The sequence below is a fragment of the Gastrolobium bilobum genome, unplaced genomic scaffold, assembly GCF_033153095.1.
Source record: "Gastrolobium bilobum isolate Gb01-03AN ecotype WA unplaced genomic scaffold, APGP_CSIRO_Gbil_v1 utg9733, whole genome shotgun sequence".
In the NCBI taxonomy this organism is placed as follows: domain Eukaryota; kingdom Viridiplantae; phylum Streptophyta; class Magnoliopsida; order Fabales; family Fabaceae; genus Gastrolobium; species Gastrolobium bilobum.
Window position 1 is genome coordinate 43,209 of NW_026896572.1, and position 23,941 is coordinate 67,149.

At 31.8% G+C, this 23,941-nt stretch overlaps 1 protein-coding gene across 1 annotated transcript; it reads left to right on the forward strand.

Moving 5' to 3' along the window:
* Positions 1-4,697: 4,697 nt before the first annotated feature.
* On the forward strand, positions 4,698-7,369 carry LOC133300674 (probable folate-biopterin transporter 9, chloroplastic). The gene is made up of 2 exons (XM_061500245.1): positions 4,698-4,863; positions 6,069-7,369. Exons 1-2 carry the CDS (start codon positions 4,713-4,715, stop codon positions 7,205-7,207), a joined length of 1,290 nt encoding a protein of 429 aa, XP_061356229.1. The 5' UTR covers positions 4,698-4,712; the 3' UTR covers positions 7,208-7,369.
* Positions 7,370-23,941: the final 16,572 nt, after the last annotated feature.

The following is a 23,941-nucleotide window of genomic DNA, read 5'->3' on the forward strand; positions in this document are numbered from 1 at the left end:
TGAAAAACAAAATGAAACACGGTAATGTAAAATATTCATGCAGGAGAAAAAAATGTTGAAAATTTTGAATATTTTTTAGTTCCTGAAGCTGCAACGACAATGCTGACTTCATACTCTACATGCAATTTGGCGGTAGTTTGAGGATGGATACATATTCCATAATATATGAAGAAAGCAAAAATAATTGTTATTCCATTGACCTAGAATATAGAATTTGTAGTCTATGTATGAAATCTTTATAATTATTATTAGCATAGAAAAACCCATCAGAATAGGAGTTGTTAATCCTATTCTGGGTAGGAAAATTCATAATCGAAGAACCAGACAAACCATAACATACCATTAATGGCAAAAAAATTTATTCATTGCAATTTAATTAAATAGTTACGTAAATATAATAGTTTGGGGAGTATTTACAGATCTATTGCACACCGTGACGCACCTTTTGGGCGTCACAAGTGACGCCCAAAAGGGGCGTCACATGCCATGCCATTCCAGTTAATTTTTACGGTCCATTCAATGGCTCTGCTAGTGTTGCAAGCTTTGTAATTGTAACGGTCCATTCAATAGCTTTGCTTTGGGCCCACTTTGCTGATGTTACATATTTTGTTTGTGGGAACTAAATCTGATTCAGTAATTGGCAGTCTACTACATTTTCTTGTTGACTAGGGGGAACATGGGATCTACACTGTTCATGCTTTCAAATCATGAGATTCATGACCAAACGGCCCCTAAGTTTCATCAAAGCGAACTCGATTATAATTTGGAAGGTTGCCCATTGGAAAATTGGCTTTATGTATTATTCATTACCTTTTGACCACAACATCCCACGAGATACTTTAATGTTGAAGATAATTTATAATTTATTAATTTTATTAAAAAAAGATAAAAAGCAAAAATATATTTTAAAAATATAGATAAAAAATACTTTTCTCTCTTATTAACGGATAGAAATAACAAATTCTTTATTTGTTAACCAAATGATATAACTTGTGTATAAGAATTGTAATATTCAAGGTATTAGAATGAGTCAAATACTGAAAGAGATATAGGATGTCATAAGAAATATTTGTTATTTTGAAAATTATATACTCGCACTGTAAATTGCATTGTAGTGTAGAAAGTATAATTGTAGTGTAGAAAGCTACTCTGGTTAATCCCTCATTAGCTTGGAATTATGATAATTTTTAAACATTATTTCTTTTCTTGTAAAGTTCTCTCACACTTTATATTATGGCACTTTTTTTCTCACAATATTATACACTATTTTTTTTAAACATTTAATAGAAAGTATATATTTTATTATAACATTAGGTATTCTTATTTATAGATGGACTAATCCATTTTGGTGCCATCATTAATTTCAGACCACGACTTACAAGATAAAATTTCATTGTTGCGAATTTAAATTATGTTTGTGAGAGATAAAATATATCAAATAAGGTGTCATTACATAGATCTTAAAAAATTATGTAGAATCAAAAGAAGAATTACCTGATTTGGATACCCAAATCCAAAAGTTTTACATTTTACTAGTCTTCTAGTGTTGACACCTCATCCTTCCCACAATCCAATGATTTGCTTTAGCCAAAGCCACATACATAAAAAGTGCACCCCCACCCAACAAAGATAGGTTATTATTATGGGAAAAGTGTGTGTCATTTTAAATGATATAAAGTTATGTTATTTTAAGAGAGAGAAAGACATAGATAATGGAGGAGAGAGAGTTGACAAAAATAAAATAAAAATGTGGGTCCTACCTCTTTGTGAGAATGAAAGAATATAAATTGTGTCATTTAAAAGTATAAACATTTTTCCCTATTATTATATGATCAAGAAGATCTCTCTATCCACCCTTTGGTCATGAATCTCATGATTTGAAAACATGAACAGTGTATGTAACATCAACAAGAAAATGTAGTAGACTGCCAATTACTGAATCAGATTTAGTTCCCACAAACAAAATATGTAACATCAGCAAAGTGGACCCAAAGCAAAGCTATTGAATGGACCGTTACAATTACAAAGCTTGCAACAGTAGCAGAGCCATTGAATGGACCGTAAAAATTAACTGGAATGACATGGCATGTGACGCCTCTTTTGGGCGTCACATTGTGCAATAGATCCGTAATTATTCTCAAAATTACAATAAATGTGTAATTATTTAATTAAAAAGCATTATTTTAATTTTTTTGCCTACCATTAATTGATATAATCCTTAAATTTTTGCAGCCCCATATATGAATTTTATGTGCAACGGGGAGTTTTTTATTCTAATACGAAAATAGAAAATATGAACCTACAATTATAACAAAGAATGAAAGATGTACCGTTGGAATCTATAAGCCCACTATGTTCCCTTTGGGGATGATGTCACTATATGGATGATACCTCTAGCTAAGGTAAAGACCAGGCTAGAAGGTATTGTTCCAAGTATGAAGCAAGTTAATAACAATGGAAGATGAGTGTGTGGGTCTGTGACTTAATACAAATGGGCATAATAACGATACATAAGATGCCTCTTTGGTGTGCCAAAGAGGGCTATTTATAAGGAGGTTGTATGAGCTTCCAACGGGTTGGTGAGGAAGGGGTCAACCCTTCTTGGGGTTCGCTCATGATAGCAGATGCCGTGGGGCGTGATAGGCGCTGCTATGATAGCAGTGATGCACCTGGCTGTGTCAGGTATGTCAAAGGGGGCAGTTCCCTTTAACGACATCTGGGACGATTGTCTTTGGAGGTTGGGGTCCCGAGACTGGACATTTCGGTGTCTCTTCTGGGGGTTATCGTCCCATTGGGAGTTGGGGACGGATCCCAGATGTTAGGGCTGACGTGGGTAGGGGATAAGGATTAGGCTTGGACCTTTGGGCCACTGTTGTTGGGCCATCCGGAACAAAAGATAAATTTATCAATCTGTGTAATTGGATGACCTAGAGAGAGGATGAATAGAGGGTTGTCAAACCTATAGAGAAGATGAATAGTGATAATTAGGATCATAAGGATTAATTGTTTAGTTATGATCTAACGATAATCAAATTAGTTGTAAATGTGATAAATTTTTGTGATGATAAGTATAACTTCCCCTTTATTTAAAATAAAATAAAATAGTTATTTAAATAATTTAATCTAATAAAATAATATTATTTTATGACAAAGGTTATATTTACAACTTTTTTCACTTATAACCTCTTACAACTCAATCTTAACCATTGATTTCCATCAATCTAACTATTACAATTTATTAGAATTTAATAATTATAACTCAATAAATTATAATCGTTAGATTGATGGAAATCAATGGTTAATATTGGGTTGTAAGTGAAAAAAGATTATAAATATAACATCCTCTTATTTTATTATTATTTTAAGGAAGAAGTTATATTTACAACTCAAATAGTTTACAAACTCTTATAATCATATCTTAACCGTTGATTTCCGTCAATCAACGATTATCATTTATTGTGAATTAATAATTAATTAATAAATTTGAATTGCGAAAATCTTAACCGTTGATTGACGAAAATCAACAGTTAAGATATGGTTGTAAGAAATTGTAAACGAAAATAGGTTGTAAGTATAACTTTCTCGTTATTTTAAGGAGAAATAAGTATTAAAATTGGAATAAATTATTTTACCTATATTTTTTTATCTATCTTACCGATCTTTAATATTGTTTGATCAAAAAAAGAAGAAGAAGATGAAATTCTAATCTAATAATATTAAAGATAATAGATAAGATAAGAAAAAAAAAACAAAATAGATAGAACATCATATCTCATTAAAAGTTTAATAGGTTTAAATAAATCAAACTTTACATGCGACAACAATATATAACGGAATTCAAAAAATCCTCGACCGTAAACACATGCGTCTGCCACAAATTTCCCATCGAATGAATTTCAACGGTTGTGAATCACAATCTTAGGTACACCGGACACTCGTTCCAAAGTTGCAGTCACAATCACAAGCCATATCACACAATCCTCACAAGTCAGAACTCACTCGATCCACTTGTCACGATCCTTTCTGAATCTTGGCGCGTTGCCAGCGCGTGGTTCCCAAATCCTAGCAAGTTACACACACCAAAACATACAAGTACCTAAGTTCCACCAAGGTCATCGCTGGAACCTAGAACTCTCTCAATTTCTCCGAATGTTACACAGAACTACTTCTTATTTTATTATTAAATTTCACATAACCCACCGATACACTCTCTTCTAGATTCCACCCTTAATCCCTTACCTCCTTTGTCGTTTAATAATCTATTTGTTCTTTTTGGTTCATCTTCTGTTCTTTTCTATCTTCAATTTTAGTCAAATATATATTTAACATAAAACCCTTTATTAAAATTGGTAATTTTTCTCCTCTTGTTTTCAGATTGAATTCTGAATCTGGAAACCATGATTTACCCTGCAATTTCTTCTCAGAACCCATTTATGGGAAACATGCCAAAGTTCCAAAAACTGCAAAAGAGGCCATCTTTACCCTCATACTCGAGACCCGTCATTTGTTTTCAACACCAGAATCCTAATGCCATTAATAAACCTACATTCATGGTGAACACAGTCACCAACCAATTTCTTCTTGTAGAGAAGAAGTATGAGAAAGAAAGGGGTCCTCCTCAAGCTGGCAGCGAACAAATGCAACTCTTGTGTGGGTTTGGTTATTGGGTTCAGGGTTTTAGGTGTTTTCCATGGCTTGCTCTCAATTTTCACATGGCCAACAATCTCAACTTGCACCCTTCAACATTACAACTTGTACAGAACTCTGCTAACCTCCCCATGGTGGCTAAGCCCCTCTATGGAATCCTTTCGGATGCTATCTATATTGGTGGTGCTCACAGAATCCCTTACATTTCCATAGGAGGTAAACACACATATTTTTATGTTGTGTCTTTTATTTTATGCTTTTTGGTTCCTTTTGTGTGTCTAGTAGTTCAGCATCAGAGGGACTTGGTCAATGGTTATAAAAATGACACACTAAGGAGGAACTTAGATTTCTGTATAGGCTGTTCATTGGAATAAATCCATACATTTCAATATCATTCACTTTAGTGTTTTTAATCATCTTATGAATGAGATCAAACTGCTGTATAGCTTCAGATAGAAAATGAATCCTTAGAATTGATATTGATGTAATATATGGGTTCTTTTATTTTTTGCCGACCACAACTGGTTTGGGATAAATGTAATGTTGGTGTTGATGTTGTATTTACTTATTTTGGGCTTTATATGTAGTGAGATAAATATCCAATGAGAGTACTTAAGTGCAGAGACTAGGATAATAATATAAACTCATCTTTGACAAGCTAATAAGGTCACAGGAATTGAGAGGTCATTCAGAAAATGTATCGAATTAGATAGACCAAGCACAGGATATCAATGACAACTTAACCCATCTTATTCTTGAGACTTGAGTTTTAAGGACTGAATCTCCAATTTTGTTTTCTTTTTCAACATAAAGCAAGTTACTAATCCACAATGTTTCTGAGGTTCAGACTTACAATTTCTTTAGTTTGGACCAGTCTGATTTGATATTAAGGTTTTTTTGGTTCTGCTATTCCGTCTTTAGGTTGTCATGTTGCTTTATATTAAGGTTAGATGCCTATTTCCCTACGTTACCATGCTATGAAGCATTGATACTCCGAATTTTTTTTTTCAACGTATCGGATATGCGTATCGGAAACATATTGTATCGTATCGACGAATTAATGGTCGTAGCGAGAACGTATTGGGAACGAGTCGGTGTTTCATAGCTACCATGTCTTATGTTCAACTTGCCTCTTTCTGTTTGTACAAATTCTATACAGTGACAGGTACATGATTAATCTCCTTACAAAGTAAAATTTAACTTGGTTGAATATAAATAATCTCTGATTATGAAATTACAAAAGGATAGTGGTCAGAAAGACATTAAGAAAAACAAGGTGGAACTCCTTCATTTGATTAGAGTTTTTAAAATAGTCGTGTGTATATTAATATCAAAGGATTTGAAAATGGGAAAAAAACAAGAAAAAGTTGGCCTTATGTTGAGGAGCCGAAAGAAGAAAACTTATTTGGTTCAATCTTCAGTTCTTCTGCAGGTCCTTTCTTGGAGTCTTCTTGCATTAAACCCTATTGCACGTGAAGTGCTTCCCAACTTAATTGCATCTGTGCTTCTCAGTAATTTGGGAGCATCCATTACAGAAGTAGCAAAGGATGCTCTTGTAGCAGAGTATGGCAAGAAGCACAAAATTGGTGGCCTACAGTCATACACATTCATGGCGGTAGCTGCAGGTGGAATCTTAGGCAATTTGATTGGTGGTTTTTTCTTACAGAAAATGCCTCCGAGAACCATGTTCGTTATATTTTCATTTTTACTGTCTGTACAACTAGCAGTTTCTCTCTCAACGAGAGAGGAGTCTTTAGGCATACCACAACTTTCAGGTCAAAATCTTGCTAGGAAATCTATCTCAGAAAATATCAGAAATCAAGTGTCTGATCTTGTCACGGCTATTAGCGACAAAAGCATTTCCCACCCGCTTATGTGGATTGTTGGATCAATTACCATGGTCCCAATGCTTTCAGGCTCTATTTTTTGCTATCAAACACAGTGTCTAAATCTTGATCCTACAGTAATCGGGCTGTCTCGAGTAATAGGCCAGTTGATGCTTCTTTCAGGAACTGTGCTTTATAACCGTTATTGGAAAAAATTTCCAATGAGAAAGCTGATAGGCATGGTGCAGATTCTATATGCTTCATCTCTACTTCTTGATCTTGTTTTGGTAAAACAGATAAATCTTAGATTGGGAATTTGCAATGAGGTGTTTGCTCTTTGCTTTTCTGGTTTGGCAGAAATTCTGGCACAGTTTAAGCTCCTTCCTTTCTCAGTTTTATTTGCTAGCTTATGTCCAAGGGGTTGTGAAGGATCTCTCACCTCTTTTCTTGCATCAGCTTTGTGTCTATCATCAATAATTAGTGGGTTTTTGGGTGTTGGATTGGCCTCTTTGCTTGGTATTACATCTGGTGATTACTCAGGCTTGACCATGGGAATTCTTACACAGTTTGTTGCAGCTTTAGTTCCTTTAAGATGGATTCATTATGTACCTATGTCACAACCTGTTGTTGAGAAGCAAAGGAGAAGAAGTATGAAAAGAAGAACTGGTAGACAAAGAAGAACTGGGAAAGTTGTGCTTGGTTATTTTAATGCCTACCGGTGTGAGAGGGAATGAGAGACTGAGTTGAAAATAATCAATTCTTACCTTTGCAGCTTTAATGATTATCCAAGGATGAATGGTACTTGAGACATGTGGTTTATATCTTCATTCCTTTCACTACAAAGCTAGGATTTTTGCTCACATTTTGAATTCATATCTTGGGGCTAACACATTGTAACAGGTAGTTTTTGAACATAGAGTGCTCCTGTATATTTTCATAGGAAGTTAATTGAATTTCAACGTTTTACCTCTTGATTCTTCCGGTGATATGTACTCTAATTACCTTGGTTTTTTATGTACATGTTGAACAATCACATTGTTAACTGATTAGGAATATTCATCTCATATGATCTTGTTCATGAAAATATATGCAACATTTGATTGAATGACAAATGGTATAAAATAATTAATGATCCTTATTGTGGGCTGAGGAATCTCTTTAAGGCCTAGAAATCATGATTAAAAATGTTAGTCAGAAATCTACATCTGTTGATCTCGGAATCAATTATTTTACCGTAAAAGTTGATGCACACTTCGAAGGAACAACTTTAAAGTTATTAGAAAATTATTGTTATTGTTATTGTTATTGATTAATGACTATACCCCCACCGAACGTTAGAGTTTTAATTTTTGTGGTTCAAGTTAGTTGGTGGTTAAACAGACTTTTTTTGAGAATGGTAAACGGAAACACTGATCCGTTAAAAAAGTAGTTAAGTTGATATGTAAGTTGCTATAAGCCTATAATCATTAGATCCCTTATAGTTTTGAAGTTTTTAACGTAGTTTTTGAGCTTCTAAAAATGTTTAATTTGATCTTTCCTTGCTGAAGACCATTTGGACTTCCCTAATGAATGTTTATAGTTATCCACAGACTAATTTGTGTTGTTAATTACAAACTATCTACAAACCATTTGAACTATTTTGCTTATTTTTTCTTTTTATTTATTTATTGGTAAAAATTTTCTTTTTATTTTTATTTCATATTTTCACAAACTATTTAATAAATTCTAAATCAATAAAGTTAAAAATATTTCAAGAAAATATAAAATAATGCAAATTATAAATGATGTAATTAAACTGAACTTGAATTTTATATTTTTTAAATAAATGAAGTTCAATTTTTATTTTTATTTGGGAAAGAGAATGAAGCTCAAATTTTAAAATTAAAACATTTAAATAAGGGTTTGCTTTTTCTATAGTCAATGTAGATAACTTATCTACACTGAACCCAAAATAACGTCATTTTGAGGGAGAAATCAAGATATTCTTGTAATTATAATTATAATTTATTTCAGGATTATAATAGTCTTTTTCATTTTAATTTTTTAATTTTTCAACCTAAAACGATATCGTTCTTGTGAGCGAATATAGATAACTTATTTACATGCATTATACAAACATTAAAGCCTTTAATAAAGGGTTTAATATCTTTCTTGTTGTAACAAATAAAATTATCTCTTACATATACATATTAGTATGTGGACCCATATTTTTTTCTCTCTCTTCTCTTCACCCGGCCTCACATAGATCACATATACTTTTATATGTGTGTAGGAGATAAGATTATCTTCTACAACATAACCTGTTACAAACCTTCAAATAAATAACTCAAACTTTAAGTATTTGATTTCACTCTACTTCTATCCTTCCCTAATAATTAAGAACCAATATAGATTTATCGGAAACCCACATTTAAATCCATTTTTTTGAATAAATCATAAGTATCCTTCACAGGAGATAATTTTGTTCGAAGCGAATCGATGATTAAGGCTTGTTATTGGAGAGAATCGAACACATATTCTCATCATTACTTGCTCAGCTTCCATGTGCCAATCGATAACTGAATTAAATCAAAAAATCAAAAATAAAAACAGTATATTTTAATTGGATTGGATCAATTTTTGATTTGGTTGGTGAATATTGATCCAATCCAAACTGATTTGATGTATTATGTATTTATTATTTTTGAAATATGGTGACTTGAAATCTTGTTATTTTGTAGACTTGAAATCTTGGATGTTATTGATAGCAAATTATCTTATTTTAATTTTTTATTTTCTATTAATTTATTTTAACTCTTCATGAGTTATAAGATTTGTTTTAGTTTAAAGACTTAAATTTTTCAATGGTTTGTAACCCGTCAAATACAAACCAAATAAAATTGGATTGCATCGATTTTGAAAAAATTTATACCAGATGGATGATTAAATAATAAAACCAAAAATATTGAATATTTTAAAATTGGCTGGCAATCAAACTGAGCTTATAAGAGTGAGTAATATTACTATTATTTACCACTGGGCTATTTTCAATTATTAGTCAAAATATATCTTATAATTTATTTATTATATAATTTAATATATTTAATTAAACCATTCAAACCAACTATTCACTGGTTAAACTAATAATTCAATAACTCGATCAAGTGGATAACCGAACCAAGTTTTAAAACACTGATAAATACACAATTTGAGAGTATGTTCACATCATCAGCTGGTGTGATTTCCCAGCCCCATTTTCTAGTCTCATTTAATGAATAGTGACAAAGCCATTGATCGTATTGTCACATTGTCGCTGACGAGATACCGACAGGTCGACAACTGAATTTAAAAGTATAGTTTCAGAAGAGTTGCAATCAAACTTTATTTAGCTAAGAATTTTTTTTCAAGAAAAATAAAATTTTGAAAACTAAAAGTTGGATTTAGGTCGGTTACGTATAGGAAATGATAAAAATAAAATAAAATAAAACTTATCGTATTTGTGTATATTCGTTGTAAGATAATTTGTCTCAAGTTTATGGAGTTTGATTTTCTCATATTGCATGAAAATTAAATTCTCATGTTGTGACACAATTAATGGTGAGCTTCATATTTATTAAAAAAAGAAAAAAAAATTTGCACGTAAATCAAAGAATCATAACATGAGAATTGAATTTTTATGCAACATGAGAAAATATTTTTACTTACGTGTGTTTTGTAAAGTTATTGGTTGAGTCTTCTTTGGCAGTGTTTGAGGATGGCTCCACTATATATAGTAGGAAGATGTGTAATATATTTACAACTAGTTTGATGCTCACGTTAATACCTGATTGAATTGAAGTACATAGAATAAAGGAAAATATCTATATAAGAACTTGAGGGTTGTGTACTAGGATCGAGCAAATGAGTGTATATTTCAAGGTTTGTATTGCCATAGGTGTAGTGGCAAAAGTAACACCCCGTATTTCGTTCTATTATTATTGCATATGATACTAAGTGTAGTTATAATCATAACAGTTTAATTAAAAAATAGTTAAATTTTTTCTTTTTAAACGTTATACATTCCATTTAAAATAAGGGAAATGCATTTGTCATATTACATGACAAATAATATGACAAATAAATAGTTGTTATATTAAGAAAAAGACAAGATCAATTTATTGAATAATGTGCCCTCTCATTTTCTTTAATATTATATAACTTATCTTTTTCTTAACATAACAACTATTCATAAATGCATTTCCCTTAAAATAATTACCGTATTCAAAATAAACTGAAACTGTAATTGTAACCCAATGAATTTGCGGGATAATTAAATCTAGTTTAATCATATCATACTAGTCCTGTTAGACACAACAATCGGGTTCCCATACACCCCACATCACTATTGTCATTTTTTAGCAAACTGGGCAGCTCATTAAGCTCTTTATTGAGCAATCCGCTTATGTTTGCTACACTGCTCGCTAAAGCATTGCAGCGAGCCAATTAATTCCCCAGACAATAGCTACTATCCAATGCTCTGTTCTCTCACTAAAGCAAGGGCAGCAACGAGCTTGGTCGCTCAACAGCTCGCTGAAGCGAGCACTTCAGTGAGCAGTCCCCTACTTCAAATCATCTTCTGTCTCACTTTTAATTACGCAACCGTGCAACATACCGTATGAATTACTTAAGAACTGTCTTGCCACGTACTCGTGTAAAAATTCCTCTTACACCACACAATAAGCATTACACAACATGCATTATATTCAATCTATTATACAACCATATAAACCAAAATCCACACGGGCTTGGTGGAACAATCAAGGGATAAATCCCAAGGTCCGAAAGCTTACCTGCCACAGCTTTCCACCAAATGCTTTCCTTCACAACAAGGTGGTCCTCACCTTATGCAACAGAAGGAAATCCTCACCAATGACTTGTCAAACACAAACCACACTTATTCACAAGGTGACTTGCAATCAACAAATTGCATTAAATGAATATATCTATATTCATATTAACATAAGCAATCCAACATAACAATTTCACAAAGGTGGAAACTCACCTACACTTGAATCAATCAAGTATCATTGTCAAGCACCATGGAATCCTCCAATGCTTGATCTCCCTCTTCTAGTTCACTTGTTTCACTCCTAGAAACACCATGAACACAAACAGTACAAACCAACTAACCTACATTACTTAAGACACAAGTAATTTCACATAGGTAACATGACATTTTCAAAAATCATGCAATTGGTTCAAATAACTTTCTTAATATATTTCTACAGTTTAAATCATCTCCCAAGCATTTCTTCCAACATGAGTTAAGCCTAATTCGTGCTCAAAGATCATCATTGAAGTCACGTTTCAAAATGAAAACAAAGAAATTCAAATATCTTGAAACTAGAAGAGAATGATACGGTCTTACCATAAATATTCATAGAATACTCCTAGGAATGCCTTTCAAGCTCCAATGTAAGCCAAATTCTCCTCCGAGTTCATGAATGCCCAAAATTTTGCAACTTTCCCATGTGGATTTCTTCCTACGCAATGATTTTTGATAGGGTTTTTGTAAAACCCTGCACCGTTAATTAAGGAAGTTAATTAATTGATTATGTGAATTAGGAAATAATTCCATAATTGACCCTAATAATTATTATGAGACTTAAATAATTATAGTAAGTGTGTAATAATGCTGAAAGTCGCTTTTCTGACGAAAAGTGCAGATACCGGTTCTGCTCGCAGTATAAGTGCGTACCGGTGAAGTATCCCGAAAAATTATGAAATGTGAGTATATATTACTAGAATACTATGTAGGACTGTGATTTCAAGTTTCAAGTTAAAATAATGAGAACTGGTGCCAGAACTGATACTGGCTATGGAAAAGCGCATACCGGAAAGGTGCTGCGAAAAATATAATAAAAATATGATAATTCTTGTAAAATTGAGTAGGTTAAGAATCCTGAGTTTGGGATTAAAATGCTAAGCGTAGCTATTAATGCTAATATTGTGTGTTTAATTGTTAAGTGGTTATATATATGCTTGTTAGCAGAGAACCCTAGGCTTCCAGTTATTTTTCCTGCGTGAGAGGGTGGCTGAGCAGCTCTCTAAACATTGTTCCATTGCTCCCTCACCCTTTCCTTGAGCTTTGTGATCTCTTATCCTTCATTTCTCTTCACCTTGTACCTTGTGTGAGTGGGAGAGATCTTTGTGAGTGTGAAAGAAGCACATTTTCTGAGTTTGGAGGCCGTGAGAAGTCAGTTTTGGGGCTGTGTTCTTTGTTCTTGTGAGGTGTGGTCATTTATTTGGCATTTTGATGCTCCAAGGTGCCTTCTTGTTGAGAGAAAGTTTTACCTTCTTGCTCATTTTCGTGCACCTTGAGGGACAACACCCTTGCATCTGATTTGTGAGCTCCAAGAGCATCCTCTTTTCTGTTTTGAGCCTTTGGGTAAGCACCCTCACTTGGATCATGAGTTTTAGATGTTAAAACTTGAGCCTTGGTATGTTAAATAAAGAAAATAAATAACCAAGATGATCATTAGCTTAAATGTGTTTAAAAATGCATGCTTGAATGTTTAGAAGTGTTAAAAGTTGAAGCTTGTAGGAAAAACTCTTGAAAAAATGCATTTTTGGCTTTCTGTCGCAAAATATCCCGATATTGGAAAACCAATATCCGGATATTGATATCCCAATATTGATATCCGGATATTCATCCATAAATATCCGGATTCGATATCCCGATATTCCTTTGGCAATATCCCGATATTTTGGTCTGGACAGCAACGAACCTGTTTTAGTAAAAAATTGATATCTTCAAATCGAGTGCCGTTTGGACCTATGTGAAGCTAACACATAGGGATACAACTCTGTAAATTTTCGTAGCCATTGGATAAGTGGTTTGATCGCAGTATCAATTTTAAATCGCGTTTTGGTTGTTGGAAATTCCGTTTGCAGCAGTCACCTTGCGTAAAACTTAACCGGAGTTATACAACTCCGATTGAGACATTTAATATGTCATTGTAAATATGGAGATGTCTAGTTTAACATATTAAAATATTGGAATTTTCGGTAAAGAGCTGCAATTAAAGCTTTAAAAAGAGCAAACGCAGTTTAATGCTTAAGGCTTTGAGAAAAGCCTGCAGTAAGTGAAAATGAGAAAGAAAACGTATTCCTTTTGACATGAATTTATAGAGCATGATTATTGATGATTAAGTATTGTATTAACATATTGTGATTGTGCTGTTTGTGGGCCTTGAGCTTGTGTGGACTCTTGGTTGGTTAGCTAGCTTACAAGGTAAGCTTTCGTGTCATCGGTTTAGCCATTGTTGGTTCCACCATGTCCCTTGGGGGTATGGTTATATGCATGATGTTGTTTTCATGATATATTGATTTGTGAAATGCTGTTGAGCTGTTATATGCAAGTGCCTTTATGATATGCATATGGTGTTCCACCTATACGGTAAGCCTGAGTATGTGGTACATACAATAGGGTGAGGATGTGGGTGAGGTGCAAGCGATGTTCCTTGTACTAACTGTAGGTAATAGATGTATTCCTGCATTTCTCTGGCCAGTAGAATAGTTAAGCACACATGGTATGAATATCTATTGCACTGCATAGTTTTGGAAATTATATTGAATTACTGCTTTTAGAACTTATATTGCACATGTAAGTGAGCTTGGGGTGGAAGATCCTTGAGGATCCCTTGTCTTACTGAGATTTCTGTTTAGAGATCTCACCCCACGTTTGGGGCACCATTTCAGGTTCAGGTAATGCGGGGGTTGAGACCTCTAGTGGAAGGAGGCCAGAGCTTAGCTGATAGATGATACTTGTTTACGCTGCTTATGCTGTTATGCTGTTATGATTGGATGCTAGATCTTGTTTACTGTCCTATGTTTTTAGCTTCAGTTTATGGATTTCTATGTCGAGACTTTGTTGGTTATGCTGTCGATTTGGTGAGCATGAGGATTGTCCATGCCACATAGACTTGATTATTGTCTTGTTTTATCTGGAGTTGTAATAATGTATCAGGATTATTATCCAGATTGCGTGTTGTATAGTCGTGACTTAGATACTCACTTTATATCTATACATTGAGGTATTTCTGTTAGATGTCTTTTGCATTTACATACAGGCGATGATTTTATGAAAATGATTAAATAATCAACTTGGCTAAGTATAATGACGTCATAATTGAAAAAGAAAAAGATATTCCGCATTTTTAATTAAGCACGGCTTAATACGATGACATGTTAACAAATCGGGTATACACGGGGTGTTACAGTTTCTTTGGTGGGTTAAGCTCTCCAAGTGATTCTACACACATTTGAAGTTGGAACCAAGTTGATTCATCCACTCTAGCTCACTTTAGGGTTTTCAAGGTCACTTCCCTCCCTAAAAATGGCTGCCTCAGTTTGTTGGAGAATAAAGTCCAATAATGTGTCTTATTTCATCCAATTTTAACAAAATACATGTCTGCTCGTTGGGCTCCTCACTTCAGCGAGCTACACCAGCAAACAATTACAACGCTCACTGAACAGCTCGCTTCAGCGATGAGTGGCTGACAGGGATTTTTAACATAGTTTTCCACTTTCTTACTTACCCACACACAACCATTCAAATTGAGTATTTATTTCATAAATTTCTCCTAACATTTATTCAATTTAATTAAGTCTCTCACTTAATAAATCTTCATTATGCATGATTAAATAATTAATCCAATGCAATAATACATTTTATAAATTAGGGTTATTATAGCAAAGGAGCATAACTCTCTTCTAGGAAAAGAAAAATATGAAAATAACTATAAAGATAAAAATAATGTAAAAATATTACTTTTTGTCCTTGTTTTGGATCAGATTCATATCTCAACAACCTATCCAACAGAAAATTGGGAGGCTTATCTTAATAATCAAACTACCAGAGGATCAAGGAATAAGATTCCTATATCAACAATGATTTTAATTAGCTAACAACCTAGAGGTATTTAAGACCCAGACCTAAGAGGTAAACATTATAAATATAAGCTAAAGATCTCACGTACACATTTTTTGAACTCGTTTACTTTTGGCATCACACACACACACACACACACACACACACACACACACACCAAGTCTTGGCTATCATCGTATTATACATGTGTATAATGACCTATACTCCCATATGGAATCTCTCTCATAGATATCTGTGAGTGTATCAATCCAACATACAATTAACACCCATCAGGTGTACATTCATGGTCTACTCGGACCGAACATTCCTAAGATAGCTATGCGGTACCAAGGTGCTAGACGAATATGTCATATGATAGTGCTAAGATGTAAGTATGGGAATAGATTTTATATTGTGATACAAGGCAGTGCCAAGATGTTAATAAGGAAAAAATCTAATATACTAGCATAGTACCTATATCCAAGCAATAAGAGTACAACACATGTATTGACATATTTTTTGAAGAGAGAAAAAATAACTTTAATATTATGCTTATTTATTTTCAGAAATACATATTATGTAATTTTATTTTGAATGAGAATCGTACTTATCACTCAGTACGATGGTACTAGTAAAAATGTGGTCATTTGAAAGACACAATAATTCAATCAACAATCCGAAGTGATTAGTTTGGAAATTTTGAGAGTTTTTTCCCAAAAAAAAGTTTAATGTCTGTCTTGGGCCAAGCGTAGATTGGACCTGAACATGCTGGGCCTGTTATACTAATCCAGCAGAATGTGAATTGTAATATCTTTAAAGTATTTAATTTGTTTGGTAAAACAAACATATAATCAATAATAAAAAAAATTTAAAAATCATAAATATTTCAAATACTTATAATATATGGGACATGATATTGTTATGCCAGTGTAAGAATAAGAAATTATACACTAAATATTGATAATTGATTTGCTTGCATCTAACAGCTCAAATATATAATAAACCATAACTATTAGATATAAATAATATTAACGATCAAGATTGAAAATATAATTTACACTGATATAAAATAATCCTGATCCATATATATATATGGGTCCCTCAGACCTGCCGTCCGACGCAGACACATCTTCGCCAAGATACGCATGTGGATCCATATATTTTTCCCTATATATATATGAGATATATTATTCTACTTATCTTTTTTTCTTGCCTATACCTACCAATCTCCAACACTGTTAGATCATAATCTCAAGAGGAGAGATAAATAGTAAAATTCTGATCTAATTGTATTGGAGAGTGGTAGGTTAAGTAGTCATAAAAAAAGTAAGTAAAATAATCTATCTATATATATATATATATATATATATATATATATATATATTTATATATTTATATATATATATATATACACACACACACATATATATATATATATAAGGTTTTTCGGATATAATGTCACTTGATGTAAGGTTTGGTGCGGTAAAAATTTTATAACTATGTATTTCCGGGAATACATAGTTAAAATGTTAAAGTTATTTTTTTTCTTCAGAATTATAACTATGTATTCCTGAGAATACACAGTTATAATGTTAAAGTTATTTTTTTTTCTCTTTACGTCACCCAGCAATGTCTGAAAAGTTGTTCAAAAGAGAGAGAGAAAAAAAAACAACTTTAATATTATAATTTTGTATTCCTGAAAATTATAACAACCCTCATTAGGAAATATTGAAATTATATGATAAACATAAGGTTGAATACTAGTTTACACTAATTTTTAGCAAGCAAGCTTTTAATGCAAATTTTGTTGAGTAATTGAATGAATTGGCATGATAATAAATATGGTGATACAATTCATGCTAGATAAAGTAAGTTATACTTAAATGGAACTATTAATAAAGTTTAGGGGTCAAAGGATAAATATGTGAAAGTTTAAGGACTAAATTGCAAATAAGCAAAGTAATGACCTAAGCTTAACTTTGATTTCTTAATTAAATTATTTAGAGAATTTTAAAGACTAGAAGTGTCTTAGAATTGTCTAACGATGATTAAATTAATTTATAAAATCAGGTCAAAGTTTAATTAAATATAAGTCAAAGGTGTGTTAAATTGCATGGAAAGTTAATGTAATTAAGTAAATTGACTAGTTTGATAATCTAGTCATATTTTCTACTAAATGATTAATTGAATGCTTTCGATTAGTTCATTATATATGTGAATATATGTGTTTGATAATGGACCAATCATGTTTAATTAAAGGGTTGATTAAGTTAAAATTGAAACAAAAGTTAGTAAACATTTTTTTTTTTTTTTGATAACAAGTTAGTAAACATTTAACTAAGTTAATTTGTTGAATTGTTTTCATGTGTAGTTAATTTCTTCTTTATTTGTACATTTCACGCCTCTTTCTTTTTCCTTCATCTATATGGGCTGAATCATATTGAAAGTCTAAGGAAAAGAACCAATAAGAATTGATTGTTGGTGAGTTGAAAAAGTCAAAGATTGTAAGTTATTTGTTAAAGTTACTAACCAAATGACTTTGTAATGCTTCTTACATGTCAAAACTGGTTGTGCACTTCACTTTTCTGCATGTTGATGTTCGAAATGTGCATGTGGAATTAAACAGCCAATAGAAATTCAAAGAAAGCTTAAAGGGGTCAAAAGTGTAGGAAAAGTTGATGAATTAATAAAGTTAAGTAAATTGGTGTAAAAACTCTTTATGCAAGTCGGTTGGCTCTATGTTTCCTTGTGTCCTTGCCTCAGCCGAACCATCTAGGAGAGAAATAGATGGACTATTGTCATTGGTTGTTGGTTTGGCATTTAAAAGACTTGGTGAGGAAGTAAAAGAAATTAACTAAGATAGGTTAAAGTAACTTAACATATTTTTACACAACCTATTTGGCCATCACACTCACCAAATATTCCACACACTCTTTCATTTTCATCTTGTCTTCTATCTTGTCTCCAATAGCGGAGCACGCTTCTTGAGAAATAACAAGTCCATAACTTTTGAGTTAAACACTTTTAGACTTAGTTTTCTACATAAAATTTGTGGTTTAAGACCTTATGAGCACATCTATGTGATTGGTTATTCAAGTGAGGCTGAGTTGATGGTGTTTTGATCTCTAAAGCTTTGAAGGCGTGGTTTTGTTAGTGTTGAAAGATGATATTTTTGGTGGTTTAAAGTGTGGAGATTAACCTTGTTTTGATAAAGAAGCTATTCAAGGTAAACTACTTGAGATTTAATGATTTATTCTCAAGATATCACCTAAGTTCTTCTTGTTTTAAAGTTTGGAAGTTGATTATATAATATTGAATATTTGATAGGGATTGGTGTTTAAAAGTGATTATTTTTGGAGTTAAACTTATACTAAGTACGTTAAACTAATGAAAATGCAAGGTGGCTTAAAAACCTAGATAAGGTTTCGGCCATGCATTCTTTAATAAGTGTGTCATGTGTTTGATTTTAAGACTATATGGAATCATGAACAATGGTGAGTAGCTAAAAGCTTGAAGTGGTTGGATTGGAATTGAATATTATAATGTTGAGGTATTTAATGATGCTTTTAATAAGTGGTTAGGTGAATGGAATTTTCATCGTACATGAAAAAGATGTAAAAATCCAAAGAATGTCTATGTTGCAATTCGGCCATGTTGAGTTAAATGGGAATGAATCATGTTTAATCATGGTTTACTTGATAAAGATGAACTTTAAGATGAATTAGGGTAATTGAATTATGAATGGATTAATTATAAACTTAATTAGATCGCTTGGTCAATTAAGTGGATGATTAAGGTTAATGTGTAAAGAAATCATTGAAAATGATGTGACAATGAGTTTAAAGGTTATGAAATGATTAATGGAACCTTGGAAGAACAATTAAAATTATGGCAAGAGTGTAATTAGGGTTACACCTAATTCGGCCATTGAGTGATTTTAATGAAATTGGAAAGTTTGGTAAGTTGCTTAAATGATAACTACTTCAATTAAATTAGAGAATGAACATTAAATAAAGAGTGAAAAGCTTGTAATATTGATGGAATTTGTGGGGCCACTATTCAGCCATCATGGGGAAATAGCCTTAATGGTTATTTAAATTCAAGTGGAGTTAATGAAAGAATATAGTTATGTCACCTAGGTTAACTGGTGAATAAATGAATAGGTATAAGTTGTTTAAATTGCAAGTGACACTTATTCAGAAATTGATAGTGTCTTATTTGTGAAAATAGTGTGTGCTCAGGGGAAGTACATTTAAGGATAAAATTGCTTGCAAGGAAGCTTCACAAGGAAGCTCTTTGTTTAAGGAGTTTTCTTTTAGCTTATTGTTCTTCCAAAATCTGGTGGGATGATGGTTTATGTCTGTATTAATAATGTGATTGGACATTGGAGTAGTGCTATGCATATAGTGAATAAAATGTGATGTGTGAGGTATACTGGTATATATTTTAAATGATGAGTTTGATGTTGACATGTCTGATAACAATGTGAAATGATTGATATGTCTGTTGATATATGAAATGATTGGTATGTCTAAAATTCTGGTAATTTAATATGTCTGGTGAAACTGATGTGTGAGGTTCAGATATTTTAATATTCAGATAATTTTGATGTTAGATAAGTTTTGGTGTACTGATGATGTGATGGTGAATTAGTTGTATTTCGTGAAGAGAAAAGTATTCAACTATATGAATACTATATTTATGTATGTGACATTTTGTATAGGTAATCCTTAGTTAGAGGGATACATTGTACGTATGCAGAATTGAAAGTGCATAATCTGATAACGTGATTATGAAAATGTGTAATTTAATAAGGTGTGATATATATAGTATATGGGTGAATTTCAGTACGAGGCCAGTGAGTAACTTGGTTATACAAGTTGAGTGCATCTGATTAATGGATGACTCTGGTGGAATATGATTAGATATTACCGTGAATGCTTTCGATCAATTAGGTGGTTCCGGCTACTCTGGGGAGTAGATATATATTTATATGTATATGTATATATAAATATCGGTGTAAGTTTATATTGTATTGTTTAATGTATTTGTGATGTTTAATGTGTTTGCTTTGTTGATAAATAGATTTGTGGGATGGTGTGCTCTATATGTTATTTGTTGTTATCTATTTGGTTTGATTGTGTTTGTAAGTTCTGTTGATATTCTAATAATTAATGAAATTATCAGTATTTGTTTGAAAGGAGAATATGATAAAGTAATATGGGTATGTTTGAGATTGCTATGATGCTTGGAGATATCACTCCGGGAGTATCAGGTTAATGGGAGAAAGGCGAAAACTTCTGTAAGAACTGTAGCATTGAACTCTATAATAAATTCTGTAAGGATATGGGTGAACTGTGAATAGTTTGTTAAGTTAAATAAAGTTAATTGAAATTGATTGTGTGTTTACATGATTAATGTTTAGAATTGCATTAAGTAATTTAAATACGATAAATTGCTTGCCAAATTATGATTATTGTATGCAATCAACCTTAGGGTGTAAATGAACTAAATTTAACTATAAAGAATTTAGTATGCTATGTGTTGTATGTTGTATCTAGAAATTGTATGTGTAATCTATATGTTTCTGCTATTCTGTGTGCGTTGACCAATTATGCAGGAAGTGAACTTGAGAATGAGGGATTACTCTATAAATCCAGAGTTTACTGGGATTTTATATCTCACACCATGTTTCGGGGCATATTTCAAGTCTTTCTTCAGGTGGTGGATCTTCCAAGAAATAAGCAACCAAGAAAAGATGGTCAGTAGACACAGTAAGATCAGTGTGTGTGATGGATGTTTGCGAATGTACATATGTGATATATTTTCGCTGTTATTATCTGTGGTTTAAAAGAACATGATGTGTTGTGATCATGTCTGTATGTAAGTTATGGTGTATAACTTGATACATAGACATAATGGGTGCATTTGTATATATGTTTGGTATGATGACAATGTGTGCATGTATGACGAAAAATACTATGTACAGGCTTGAAGAAAGTAATTGGTATGAAGTATTGCATGTGAATGTTTGGATATATTATGTACAACAAAGTATGTTTGTATAATTTATATTTTACTGAAAGTTGAATAGGAATCTACGGATAGATTCTGAAATGGTAGATATGAGTATATTATGTATTCGTTATTTCTGAATTATAGGTGTTGATGTTGTTTAGTTAATCCAATATACAAATGTTATGTTGTTAGTAAATTATTAAAATAGTAATTGTCAAGAATTAGGGTTGAGTTTGAATTCTGTACAATTATGGGATTGTATGGTTTTAAATTTCGCATATAGTGAACATAAAAGAATACGTAAAATGTTTAAATTAGTCACATAGTTTAAAGAGAACTATTGTGATATTTCTATGAAAGTTTTTCGTTATATTAATTAAGGGTTTTATTATTCTCCTTCAACATAAGATAGATATCTTATGTTGTAGAGAGAAAATGAGTGGGTCCCACCATTACAAGAAAAAAAGAAAAAAAGAAAAAGGTGAGGTGCGGAAATCAAAGTGAGAGAGTAGGAGATAAGTAATCTTATGTAAAAGGAGACTAATATTTCTCATTAATTAATTAAGTGTGAAAGTATACCGTATGCAGGTAACACTTTGTGCTTACTAACAAGGTGTTACAAGAATACATAGTTATAATTCTGAAGAGAGAAGAAAAATAACTTTAACATTATAACTATGTATTTCCGGGAATACATACTTATAAATTTTTTACGGCACTAAACCTTACATCAAGTGACATTACAAATCATTTTGATATATATATATATGGGGCAAGATTTATGGGGCATTATAGGATAAGATTCTTTGATACTAATACTAAAAGATCCTATCCATGTGTGTGTGAATTATTTTTTCAGATAATAGGAAATAATTTTCTCATATTGCAAGACATCGAAATTCATATTTTTATTTTATTTTTTTCTTTCTTTTTAACAAGTGGAGTGTCTCATCACTTGTTGTATCTATGTCATAAGAGATGTTACCTAATGTGATATGCTAATATGATTTAGGGCACTAGAGAATCCGTGTGTGTGTGTGGTGTTTTTTTATAAATATTTTTATATGCCTAGTAAGGTTGATTTGTGCATGTTTTGCTAATCTGTACATATTTGTATGGGAAATATTTTTTCATGTAATAAGAAATAACTTTTTCATGTTGTGAGATGTTAAAATCTATATATCTTTTTGTTTTTTTCTTTCTTTTTAACAAGTGATGTATCCCATCATTTAATTATATTTATGGCATAAAAAAATCCTATCCTTTGTGACATGCTAATATGGTTCAGGGCATCGGAGAAGCCCTATTTGTATACATGCTAATATGCATGACCGAACAAAAAGCAGCCAAATATGGTGTCACTGTGTCAGCATTTTTGTTCATTTGTCACTATATTTGACCAAAAACGTGCTTCTTTCTATGAATTCGTGTCGCCAGCTAGGATTACCCCACCACTCTCCGTACAAAAGCATCGCCACCGCTCAAATCACTTTCTTTTTCTTTTGGTCAACTTCACCTTCCATGCTATTTCCAAAAAGAAAAACTTCGCCTTCCATGCTTGGCTTCTTTTTGGAAGGAAAATCATTTTGTATTTTGACAGAGACAAAAAACTTAAGTTAAACTAAGTCTATAAAAAGTTTAGTCAATGGAGAACACGCAAGCTGGACGTGGAAGCATATACGAATGAATCTACTTAAAATATATATAATACTATTCACATGCGTAACGCTACCATATTAATATCTTTTTTGGTCTACACTAATATAATATTAATTATTTAATAACTTTTTTGGTCTACAGTAACTCGTTTAACTTTCGGAAGTATGAAGTCATTTGGGTTTTATTTACGAGAAAAATTATATTTATAACTTTTTTTTTTACAAATTATATTGTATCTTATTGATAAGATACTCTTAAGTGAAGTCTTACGATAAAATATAGTGTAGTTTAAAAGTTAAAAAAAAATATTCTTTTTTTTTCTGCAGTTAATATAGATAAGTTATGAGCCCAAAACGACGTCGTTTTGGAACGAAAAAATAATGTATTTTTATAATTATAATTTATTTTAGGATTATAATAATCTTTTTCATTATAGTTTTTTAATCTTTGAACTCAAAACGACACTGTTTTGGAAGTAAATGTAAATAATTTATCTACATTCACTGTAGAAACATTAAAGCCTTAATTTTTTTTTATCAATATAACTCTCCTCTTATTTTACTTATAAAAATCTTTTTTTTAAATAAAAGGAATATGCAATGTACACGAAAATATGGAGTAAACTATTTTTTTTAAATAAAAATATTTAAGATGCTAACTACTTCATTGAAAATACTCAAGTTCTCGAGCACGTGCATTGCATTTTTAAAATGTTAAAAAAATTATTTAAAGAAAAATAAGAGATTAATGTTTTTTTTACAAGATGAATATAATTTTGGAAAAAAATATTTGTCCTTTCAAATGACAAAATTTATATCATTTCACTCTACAAAGATGTGAGACTCACATCTTTATTTTTTTTATCCACTCTCTCCTCTTTTATTTATTTATTTCTCTCACT